Source organism: Caretta caretta, chromosome 5, assembly GCF_965140235.1.
Source record: "Caretta caretta isolate rCarCar2 chromosome 5, rCarCar1.hap1, whole genome shotgun sequence".
Lineage (NCBI taxonomy): Eukaryota > Metazoa > Chordata > Testudines > Cheloniidae > Caretta > Caretta caretta.
In genome coordinates, this window is record NC_134210.1 from 43,035,605 (window position 1) to 43,047,631 (window position 12,027).

Here is a 12,027-nt window from a genome sequence, read left to right on the forward strand (position 1 = left end):
TGTCTGGTAGTTTTTTAACTTTTGTACTATCAGCCACTACACACCTGGGTATATAATAAGAACTTATAAGGCAGGGGTGGGCAAACGATGGCCTGCCAGCCATTTTAATGCGGCCCTCCAGCTCTCGCTGGGGAGCGGGGTCTGGGGCTTGCCCCACTCTGCGCTCCGCGCAGCGCCCACAATCAGCAGCATGTCCCCCTTCTGGCTCCTATGCATAGGGGCAGGCAGGAGGCTCCATTCCATACTCTGCCGCCTGTCCCAACCGCCGGCCAGTAGGAGCTGCAAGGGCGGCGCCTGCAGACAGGGCTGCGTGCAGCAAAGCTGCCTAGCTGTGCCTCCAAGTAGGAGCGGGAGAGGGGACATGCCACTGCTTCTGGGAGCCACTTGAGGTAAGTGCTGCCTGAAGCCTGCACCCGAGCCATTCTCCTGCACCCCAACCCCCTGCCCCAATCTGCCCTCCGAACCCCTCAGTCCCAGCCTGGAGCACCCTCCTGCACCCCAAACCTCTCATCCTCAGCCCCTTCCCGGAGCCAGCCTCCCCCCCCATGACCCAATCCCCTGCCCCAGCCCTGATCCCCCTCCTGCCCTTCGGTCCTAACCCAGAGCACCCTCCTACACCCCAAATCCCTCATCCCCACCCACACCCCCAGCCGGAGCCCTCAGGCCCCCCACTCCAGACCCCATCTCCATGCCCCTCAACTCCTCATTTTTGGCCCCACCCCAGAACCTGCACGCCCAGCCCAGAGCCAGTTACCTTCTCCCACACCCCAACCCCAATTTTGTGAGCATTCATGGCCCGCCATACAATTTCAATACTCAGATGTGGCCCTCAGGCCAAAAAGGTTTGCCCACCCACATTATAAGGGCATAAAACTTGATATGTTTGCCAATGCTAGTGAGGTTACAACCAATTTGAAGAAGACTCACTGAATGTTTAAATCATCTCCTACTGGGAAACATGCTGCAGCAATATCTATGAAGTTCCAGGTCTCCCGTAAAAGATGTGTTAAAAATGCACTTTAATTAATTTATTCAGTTTTTAGTTTGTCAGGGAAGAGCATAACCTAAGTAGTTTTTTTACATGCAACTTTCTTTTCACTTCAAAGGTTTATCTGTTGTTTTGTATTTTGGTGCTAAAATTTAGAAAAAACTATGAGAAGAATTATGATGTGATGTCCATTTTTTATAGTTTGTGCAAGAATGAGACTACTCTGGTACAGAGCAAGAAGTCTCCCAAATGTAGGCCTTGGTGCACACTAACATTCCCCGGCCTCAGATCCTCTGTGGACTCACATTTGTTATAGAGATGTTAGTCTTTTGGCTGTAATAACAATTTCGGCACATTTTCTGAGAATTCTTCCTGATGTATATTTTTAAGAAGACTTGTTGATCAGATATTGTTGGAATGGATTTCCAAGTCATCTGATTTTTTCTTAATGTTTACAGCTTTTGTTTTCATCTTTGAATTTTTTTCAGTTTCTGTTTCCCAGGAAGTTGATTATTTTCAGTTCCTCCCATATTAGATACAAGCTTAATTACCTTCACTTTGACAATACAATTTCTTCTATTGATTTTTAAAATATTACATATTACTTTGAAGAGTTTGGCCAGACCAAGACCCAATGTTTGTTTCCTCTGGTCTCTATGTCTATGGTGCCAACAATTTAATTGTTTCTCACTACTCTTTTGGGGATAAAATTTGCTTTTTACTATTTTTAAATGGGCAATTTTGTGCCCTGTAGTTGGGGCTGTTAAACATAGTATTTTTTTTTTTGTTGGGGGGAGGCGAGTGTAGCTGCAAGCTGTGATTATATTTTATTATCATCATGGTCAAAGTGGCTCCAGGGAGGGCATCTCAGACATCTCCTCAGATAAGTTTTTCCATGAGGTTTACTATTTCAGTGCTTCAGTACCAGCTTAGCTGTTGATACTAGATCCCAGCCAGAGAAGAGATGCAAGGAGGGGCTGGACATTAAGAGAAGGGTGGTCCACTTCCACTAACAGTTGCGACTGTGGCTAGCAGGTTGTCTATGTGTATGTGTAATGCATCAATCACAGAGTATTATGAACCTTCCAGTGCTGCTTTGAGCGAAGAACACAAAGGTGATGGCTTCACCCATAGTCAGTGGAATTATGCCTGTGTGAATTTTGGCTAATATTTTAAAAACTTCTCCAACTAAGAGTTTCTTAATGTGCTCATGCTAAATAAGATTATTATGGTCTTTGGAGGTGCCCGGGATTAAATTTAAATCTTCAATCTTAGTTTCTATGGAACCTAGACTAACTGGGAAGAAATTCATATGCCCATGCATTCACGGATGAGTGTCAGGTCTGAGTTGCCCTAAACATAACTGCAGGCAATTTTCTGGTGGTATAGTTTCATTAAAACTCCGTACCCTATCCTCATTGACTCTCTATCTTGCTCTCAATCTAATTATCCTCAGAATCAATAACTAAACACTGCCACACTTGCCTTAGTCTTTCTCTAATAAGATTCCACAACAGTTGACTAACTTAACTGCCATACTATCCTCACAACTTCTTTACAACTTACCCAAGAAAGGTTTCACATGTATTGCAAAAACACACTTTCCACAAGTAGTGCCAAGTTTCCCATTTTCTAACTGACTACCCAAACCAGCAGGCTCACATGTGTTTTCCCTGGTCTAGTGACTATTCATGAATGACAGTGAATCATCACTGTGCCAGGGAAAGCACATGAGAATGAGCCATGAGTGATGTAGCTAGATCAGTGGTTCTCAACCTATTTACTAGGGCTGTCAATTAATCTCAGTTAACTCGTGCGATTAACTCAAAAATTTACTGTGATTAAAATTTATCTTAATAGCTCTGTTAAACAATACCAATTGAAATTTATTAAATATTTATGGATCTTTTCTACATTTTCAAATACATTGATTTCTATTACAACACAATACAAAATGTACAGTGCTCATTTTATATTTTTTATTACAACCTAATACAAGTACTGTAGTGCAATCTCTTTATCATGAAAGTTGAACTAAAATGTAGAATTATGTACAAAATATAACTGCATTCAAAAATAAAAATGTAAAACTTTAGAACCTACAAGTCCACTCAGTCCTACTTCAGCCAATTTCTCAGACAAAAAAGTTTGGTTACAATTTACAGGAGATAATGCTGCCCACATCTTGTTTACAATGTCACCTGAAAGTGAGAACAGGCATTTGCATGGCACTGTTGTAGCCAGCATCACAAGGTATTTATGTGCCAGATGCGCTAAAGATTCATATGTCCCTTAATGCTTCAGCCACCATTCCAGAAGACGTGTGTCCCTGTGGATGACTGGTTCTGCTCAATAACGATCCAAAGCAGAGTGGACCGATGTATGTTCATCTTTATCATCTGAGACAGATGCCACCAGCAGAAGGTTGATTTTCTTTTTTCGTGGTTCGAGTTCTGTAGTTTCCACATCGGAGTGTTGCTCTGTTAAAACATCTAAAAGCATTCTCCACACCTCATTCCTCTCAGATTTTGGAAGGCACTTCAGATTCTTAAACCTTGGGTTGAGTGCTGTATCTATTCTTAGAAATCTCACATTGGCACCTTCTTTGCATTTTTTGTCAAATCTGCTGTGAAAGTGTTCTTAAAATGAACATGTGCTGGGTCATCATCTGAGACTGCTATGACATGAAATATATGGTAGAATGGGAGTAAAACAGGACAGCACTCCCCCAAGGAGTTCAGTCACAAATTTAATTAATGAATTTTTTTTTTTAAACTAGCAATCAGCATGTAATCATGTCCTCTGGAATGGTAGCTGAAACAGAAAGGGGCATATGAATGTTTAGCATATCTGCCACTTAAATACCTCGCACAGCACTTTTGTAGCTGGCATTGCAAATGCCTGTTCTCGCTTTCAAGTGACATTGTAAATAAGAAGCAGTCAGTATCTCCCATAAATGTAAACAAACTTGCTTGTCTTAGCAATTGGCTGAAGAAGTAGGACTGAGTGGACTTGTAGGCGCTAAAGTTTTACAGTTTTGTTTGAGTGCAGTTATGTAACCAAAAAAAAATCTACATTTGTAAGTTACACTTTCATGATAAAGAGATTGCACTACAGTACTTGTATGAGGTGAATTAAAAATAGTATTTTTACACTGCAAATACTTGTAATAAACAGTGAGTACTGTACACTTTGTATTCTGTGTTGTAACAGAAATTAATATATTTGAAAATGTAGAAAATCTATAAATAAATGGTATTCTATTTTTAACAGTGGGGTTAATCATAATCAATTTTTTTAATCGCTTGACAGGCCTACTATTTAGAAGTGTGGGCTTTATCTAGTGCTACCTGTATGGCCCTGAGGATGTCACATAGGCCACAAGTTGAGAACCACTGAGCTATATCAATCTAGTTTTCAGGTGTACAGTAGGCCTCAGCTAGGATGTGGGGCATCCACCTTCAAAGTCCCTGCTCCGATGACTATAGAAAGTGGAACCGCTTCTGAGGAGAAATGGAAAGAGCCCACTACCAGGAGATCTCCTTACCTAGCACTGTATGAGGTCTAAATTCAGATCCTTGAACCTGCGCGGGAGAGCTCCCTAACCACTTGGCAGGAGGCTGCTGCTGCTTTTCTCAAAATGGCCAAACCAAAAAGACGGGATCTGAGTGCAACAAACCCTTGTTTCAATGTGACCAAGTATTTTCAACCTTTCATTTTGCCAAAAAAAAGGCATTGTTGGTTTGCCTTGACAGACCCTGTGAACAGCTCAGCCTGGGCAAGGAACCAAAACTCAACGGGGCCCAGCTCCCCCTTAGACAGGCGACCCTTGCCAACGCGGGTAGCTGGAGGGCCCCGTTACTCAAAAAGCCAGCGGACCAAGTTCTTCACCCTCTGCAGGCGCGTGCTCCGGGGCCGGCGGCTCCCGCCTGGTAACGCCTTCAGCCCCACCCGCTGTCCGAGCGACAAGGGCACACGAGGAACGGGGCTGGCTGCCGCTCCCGTAACGCCGCCCAAGCCGCTTTTCTCGGCAGCGGCCGCCCCGGTGCGGCCCGCTAGGCCGAGCCCGCGTGGGGTGGTGGCCCCCGTGGGCGGCGCGCAGCACGTGCCCGGTGGGTGACCCGCGGAACAGGCCGCACCCAGGAGGCACGCCCGGCCGGGGCGGCGCAGCGGCCCCCCCCCGCGGAGCGACCGGCCCTATCTGCAGAGGGAGGCGTCAGCACGAAGCAACTCCCCCCGGGCCCAGCCCTTCCTCGCCGCTCGTCTCGACACCTCCCCCACGGGGCTACGGGAGGCTGGAGAGAGAAAAACCGCCACGGCCACTGAGCACCCGATGTCGAGGCTAGAGCGTCCCCACGCCGGGACTCTCTAACAGGCACCGCACGCTCTTCTCTATGGTTGGGCCCGCCTCCTGAGTCTTTGGCTGCGAGTGCACAGGACGGAGCGGTTGTGTAGGTGCCGCCATGATGAACAGCGGTGGAATCGGGGTGCCGCTCGGCTTCCCCTTGGGCCCTACTTCCGTCATCCAAGTCACCAACCTCTCCTCGGCGGTAACCAGCGAGCAGATGCGGACGCTCTTCGGCTTCCTGGGAGAAATCGAGGAGCTGCGCCTTTATCCCCCGGAGTAAGTGAGGCCTTGCCCGGGCCATAGAGAGGGGGAGGAAGAGAGAGGCCCAGAGAGGCTTGTGGGATGCCGCAGAGGCCATCTTGGTGATGGGCGGCCAGCCCAGCTCCATGAAGATGGAGTCACGTGACCCCATTTATTTGTGCTCCTGCCACTCTGCGGGAAGGAATGTTGCCCGAAGCTAAGATGGCGGCCGCCGTCCGTGGCCTGGAACCTGCCCCTCCCCCAGCCACGGGGAGGGAGCCGCGGGGTCTCTGTTGTCTCCGATCCAACCCAGAGCGGCCTCTGTAGCCTAGTAACTGGAGTTGGGGCTGTAGGCTCCCCACGCATCAAGTGCCTTGGGCTCAGCGACTGTAGAAAAGTGAAACACAGTCGTCCCCCGCCTGCTGTTCCGGAGAGTGCCTGGCCTGAGACTTCCCTGAGCCCCCTAGTGAGGGGAGCCCCCTCCTCCCTACACCGGCACTCTGGCCCTTGCCCTGAAAACTTCCTCCGCTCTGGTCTCTGTCATGAATCCTCCTCTCCCACTCCCACCTTCCGTAAGGGGACTCTTCACTGTACCTACTATCCCCAATGAGGGGAGCCTCCTCCCCACTCTAACCCTGGCCCTAAACCCTTCCCCAGTGAGTGGAGCTGTTCTCCCCCCCCCCCCCCTTCTCGATGGGGGTGGGGGGAAGGGAGCTCGTTTCTTACTCCCTCTCTGGGACTAAACTAAAGCCCACTCAAATGGGGGAGTCTTCTCTCTACCACCTGGCGCTAAATCTCACTCCGGTGGTGGAGTCTCATCTCTTGTTTATAAAGAATATAAGTTCAGAAGTAGTTCCTGGTATTACATCTGTCCCTAAGCCCACCTAGCAGTTTTTGTTGTTTTACAGTCTTGGTTTGTTGTTGTTTTTAAAGTGTTGCTCTGTAAAAGGCCCACACAAAAGGGAAAGTGATTATCACTTTAAACAGTAAAGGAGTACTTGTGGCATCTTAGAGACTAACCAATTTATTTGAGCATAAGCTTTCGTGAGCTACAGCTCACTTCATCGGATGCATACTGTGGAAAGTGTAGAAGATCTTTTTATACACACAAAGCATGAAAAAATACCTCCCCCCACCCCACTCTCCTGCTGGTAATAGCTTACCTAAAGTGATCACTCTCCTTACAATGTGTATGATAATCAAGTTGGGCCATTTCCAGCACAAATCCAGGGTTTAACAAGAGTGGGTTTGTGTGTGTGGGGTGGGGTGGGGTGCGGGGAAGAAAACCTGGATTTGTGCTGGAAATGGCCCAACTTGATTATCATACACATTGTAAGGAGAGTGATCACTTTAGATAAGCTATTAGCAGCAGGAGAATGGGGTCGGAGGAGGTATTTTTTCATGCTTTGTGTGTATATAAAAAGATCTTCTACACTTTCCACAGTATGCATCCGATGAAGTGAGCTGTAGCTCACGAAAGCTTATGCTCAAATAAATTGGTTAGTCTAAGGTGCCACAAGTACTCCTTTTCTTTTTGCGAATACAGACTAACACGGCTGTTACTCTGAAACTTTAAACAGTGAAACTGGCCTTGCACTAAGTGTTCTGAAATGATTACAGTAAACAAGATTGAAAAAAGAGAAAAATAACCATCTCTTCTAACTGTAATAGTCTTGAGTTTTATGTGAATGTGTAACCGCAGTAAGTAAAACATTTTCAGAGATTAGCATGATTTTATTTTTGATGGTTTAAGTTGAATGTGTCCCTTTTAAATATTTGCTGGGCTCGTGAGTAGGACTTCACAGAGCAAACAGGAAAAGGAGAAGGCACTTTTTCCAGATGACATATCTGTCCTTTGAAACTGAAAGTGTGTGTATCACTGAACGTTTGAAAGCTATAAATAGGGATGAGGGGGGAAGGAAGAGGGGAAATAAGGATTCTTCCAACGAAATAATTTGGACTAGAAAATTTCTGAAAGGACAAAATGCAGGAGGTAGTCTGTTTTTAAAACAAAAATATGTGCTTCTTTAATAAGTATCTGTAGGTTCGTGAAATTATTTTTATCTGTTACCAAGCTATATTAGGTGGTGACAGTTTGAATGAGGAATGTTTAAAAAAAATCCAAAATGAGATTTAAGATCTTATTGATATACGTACAGTACAATTTTCTATACCCACAAGGAGAGACTTAAAATAGCCTTAACATAGCACTTATATGCTATATTTTATTTTAAGTGCTCTACAGATATTTGCTAATTAATGTGCTAATTAATTTGCTAATTAATAATTAATTCTTCCAAATGTATGGTTGGAGATAGCGGTTGATCTCATTTATTATTGTTGTAAGATTTTAACAAAGTAGATGCTCCTTTCACACCACAGAGAAATCTGTTTATGCAATATGTAGTATATATTTAAAACTTAAGATTTGCTGTGGTAGTGGATTTCAGTTTAATTTACATGTACATATTAAAAGGATTTAAAGCTCAGCTATGGTGTATCTATTCTATGTTCAGAAATGTTTTAGGATAGAGGATATATTCCCATTTTTCTTTAATTTTGTTTTAGATTTTATTTTATTTGAACCACTTTTAAAATAAAAAAAAAATTACATAATCTAGTGCCAAATGGTACTGGAGTTCCAAAACTTGACATGGTTTGCAATTAATATTTTAGATAAAACTGAGGATTTTAACTAATTTATCTTATTGTTGACAATTAAAATAAATTAAAAGTAGGCTTTCTACACACAGCAGTAATTTGAAAAGCACTTTTTTAAACATTAAGACAAGCACAAGGAATAAAATATATATGCATTAGTAGCAAAAACCTATTTAGGAAAAAATCCTTTCTGTTAACAAAATGACAGAAACAAATGTCAGACAGGAATTCAGTACAGAATGTTGAGAATACTTTTCTGCTTTCTTTTTGTTACATATTTATTGGGTTTAGATTTTAGAATGGAAGTACATTTCCAAGAATCTTCCTCAAAGCTTTAAGAACAAAAAAGTGCACACTATGAATAGTAAAGGGTCACTGTTAAGCAGTTTGAGTTCAAAATAGAATAATATTTTAATAGATATTTTTTAAAAATTCAAGTGATAATTTTTATTTGAATTGAAAAATTTTGCTGTAGCAATTTCAGTGGCAGTGTGGCAGCATGGTACTGCCCCCGAGAAGAAGAAAGTGAAATTTACTCAAAAAAGTGAAGCTGATTATTTTGTCTTCAGTTTCCAAGTAAAATAAATAAATAAATCTAACAGAAATGATGATTAAAAAAAATTAGATTTTAAAATACCTGGTTTCAGTTGTCTGAGCTATTGGTGCATAGATGAAAAAATAACTTTTTTTTTTTTAAAAAAAGTTTCATTGTTTTAACTTGACAGTGCCCTTTTGAACTCCCATACTTTCAGATGGAATTCACAATATCAGTTATCTTAGAAATCACCTGTCCACTATGTGGCAATTAAGATCTTCAGGATCACTCTTGTTTGTAGTTCGTGGAATTGTGTTATGTCCAACAACAGTGATAGGGCATTCTCAGTTAAGGGGCTTACTTTTGGAATAAACAGTCTCTGACATGCCAGAGCCCAGATTTGATGACTTTTAGGAAACAACGCTCTTTTCAGTTAGACCGCCAAGTGAATGGCATAATTCAGTGCATAGAATAAGTGAACCCTAGGTTCTGCCACGAATAGGAACTCTTAAGTGACAAATATTTAGATAAATTTTTTGAAGTGCTGTTTCACACTGAAAAGTGACAGTTTAAAAATGGCTCTGGGGGTTTCTATTATTAGTTTTATTATGGTAGCGCGTAGAGGCCCTACTTGAGATCAGGACCCTGTTGTACTAGGCACTGTAGAAACACATAGTAAATGACAGTCCCTATTCCAAAGAGCTCACGACCTAACTGGACAACACACAAAAGGGGTACGAGTAAGGGAGAATTATTATCCCCATTTTCTGGATGAAGAAATGAGGCAGAGAGACAGATTAAGTAATGTGCTCAAGATATCTCAGTAATACTCATTTTCTGTCATTGAAACCATACTGAATGTTTAGTTTGCAAATAAAAAATATTTTAATGTCCAGATTTAACAAATTAAATCTCAACTCCGAGAGTCAACCTGGGTTTTTTCCCCATGTATGCATCCTCTCCAGTAATAGTTTCTGCAGGATAAATTAGGGCTAAAGAGGTGCTTCTGTAATCCCATTGCCTTTAACGGGTTTGCACATATGAAATTGATTTTAATTTCTGTTCCAGTTCTGCTGGTGATGCACAAGAATTGCTATAATCCATCTCTCTCACTCTCAGCTATGGAAGCTATACAGTGCTAATAGTAATAAAATTCAATACAAGTTAATTTTAAATCGAAGTCTTGCAGTTGGATCCGTGCGGACACAAGGGTCCACCTGTGAAGATCTTATTACAGGATCAATGTTGTGATCTCTAGAGCCTCAATTCTGGAAGATTGTTGTTGGGTGTTTTGTGTGTGTGTGTGCGTGGAAGGTGCAGCAGCCTTCATATATGGACAGAGCATGCAAGGGTCTATCTGCATACAAGAAGTTACATGATTGGAGCTCAAAGTAAATATGATTCCTAACATGAATCAGGAGCAGATCAGTTGAATAAGAAAGTATAGAGTATAATTCTGTTTTAATGGTTGTCAGGCACCCAGATGTCTCAGCAATGGATACCATATAAAAGTACCTAAATAACATTAAGTACAGCAAAACCCCAATTTTCTAATCAGGAATCAAAATATTATGGCCTCTTCCAGATGATTAAATATTTATTACATAAATTATAAAGTAAATCTCCACTCCACCCCCACCCCTCCCATCATTTTTGGTCATAGAGGCTCAACTTAAATGTATACCTCTGTCAAGGTTCCTTCCCCACTCTGAACTCTAGGGTACGGATGTGGGTACCTGCATGAAACCTCCTAAGCTTACTTTTACCAGCTTAGGTTAAAACTTCCCCAAGGTACAAACTATTTTACCCTTTGCCCTTGGACTTTCGCTGCCACCACCAAACATCTAACACTGGTAATATTATTATTAGGAAAGTGTTCGTTTGGAAACGTTTTTCCCTGCCAAAATCCTCCCAAATCTTACCCCCTTTTTTCTGGGGAAGGTTTGATAAAAATCCTCACCAATTTGCATAGGTGACCACAGACCCAAACCCTTGGATCTTAAGAACAATGAAAAAAGCATTCAGTTTCTTAAAAGAAGAATTTTAATTGAAGAAAAAGTAAAAAGAATCACCTCTGTAAAATCAGGATGGTAAATACCTTACAGGGTAATCCGATTCAAAACATAGAGAATTCCTCTAGCAAAACCTTAAGTTACAAAAAGACACAAAAACAGGAATATCCATTCCATTCAGCACAGCTTATTTTCTCAGCCATTTAAACAAACAGAACCTAACACATCTAGCTAGATTACTTACTAAGTTCTAAGACTCCATTCCTGTTCTGTCCCCGGCAAAAGCATCACACAGACAGAGAGAGAGGCTTTGTTTCTCCCTCCCCCCAGCTTTTGAAAGTATCTCCTCATTGGTCATTTTGTTCAGGTGCCAGCAAGATTATCCTAGCTTCTTAACCCTTTACAGGTGAAAGGGTTTTTCCTCTGGCCAGGTGGGATTTTAAAGGTGTTTACCCTTCCCTTTATATTTATGACAACCTCAAATTAAAAAACATAGTAAGAGAACAAAAAATGTGCCACTGTGGCTAAACAACAAAGTAAAAGAAGCAGTGAGAGGCAAAAGGGTATCCTTTAAAAAGTGGAAGTTAAATCCTAGTGAGGAAAATAGAAAGGCACATGAACTCTGGCAAATGAAGTGTAAAAATATAATAGGAAGGCCAAAAAAGAATTTGAAGAACAGCTAGCCAAAGACTCAAAAAGTAACAGCAAAAAAATTAAGTACATCAGAAGCAGGAAGCCTGTTAAACAACCAGTGGGGCTACTGGACCCTGGAGATAATAAAGGAGCACTCCAGAACAGTAAGGCCATTGCGGATAAACTAAATGAATTCTTCGCATTGGTTTTCACGACTGAGCATGTGAGAGAGATTCCCAAACCTGAGCCATTCTTTTCAAGTGACAGATCTGAGGAACTGTCCCAGATTAAGGTGTCACTAGAGGAGGTTTTGGAACAAAAGGATAAATTAAACAGTAATAAGTCACCAGGACCAGATGGTATTCACCAAGAGTTCTGAAGGAACTCATATGTGAAATTGTAGAACTACTGCTATAGTCTGTAACCTATCATTTTAAATCGGCCTCTGTACCAAATGACTGGAGGATAGCTTATGTGACGCCAATTTTAAAAAAGGGCTCCAGAGGTGATCCCAGCAATTATGGTAAGCCTGACTTCAATACCGGGCAAACTGTTGTAAAGAACAAAATTTTCAGACACATAGATGAACATAATCTATAGGGAAAGAGTA

The 12,027-nt window shown here is 42.2% G+C and overlaps 1 protein-coding gene and 1 long non-coding RNA gene across 3 annotated transcripts in view; one reads left to right on the plus strand and one right to left on the minus strand.

The window, feature by feature from the left end:
* Positions 1 to 5,663, minus strand: part of LOC125637456 (uncharacterized) — a 53,296-nt gene extending 47,633 nt beyond the window's left edge. The window contains exon 1 of the long non-coding RNA XR_007356944.2: positions 5,527 to 5,663. This is a non-coding gene — a long non-coding RNA (uncharacterized LOC125637456). The remainder of the gene's footprint in view (positions 1 to 5,526) is intronic.
* SREK1 (splicing regulatory glutamic acid and lysine rich protein 1) overlaps positions 5,007 to 12,027 on the plus strand; it is a 60,948-nt gene continuing 53,927 nt past the window's right edge. Inside the window, exon 1 of one of the 2 annotated variants that reach the window (XM_048851893.2) lies at positions 5,007 to 5,612. In XM_048851893.2, coding sequence (XP_048707850.2) covers positions 5,452 to 5,612 — 161 coding nt within the window. In that variant the 5' untranslated portion in view covers positions 5,007 to 5,451. The remainder of the gene's footprint in view (positions 5,613 to 12,027) is intronic. The other variant, XM_048851894.2, reaches the window with a different exon arrangement.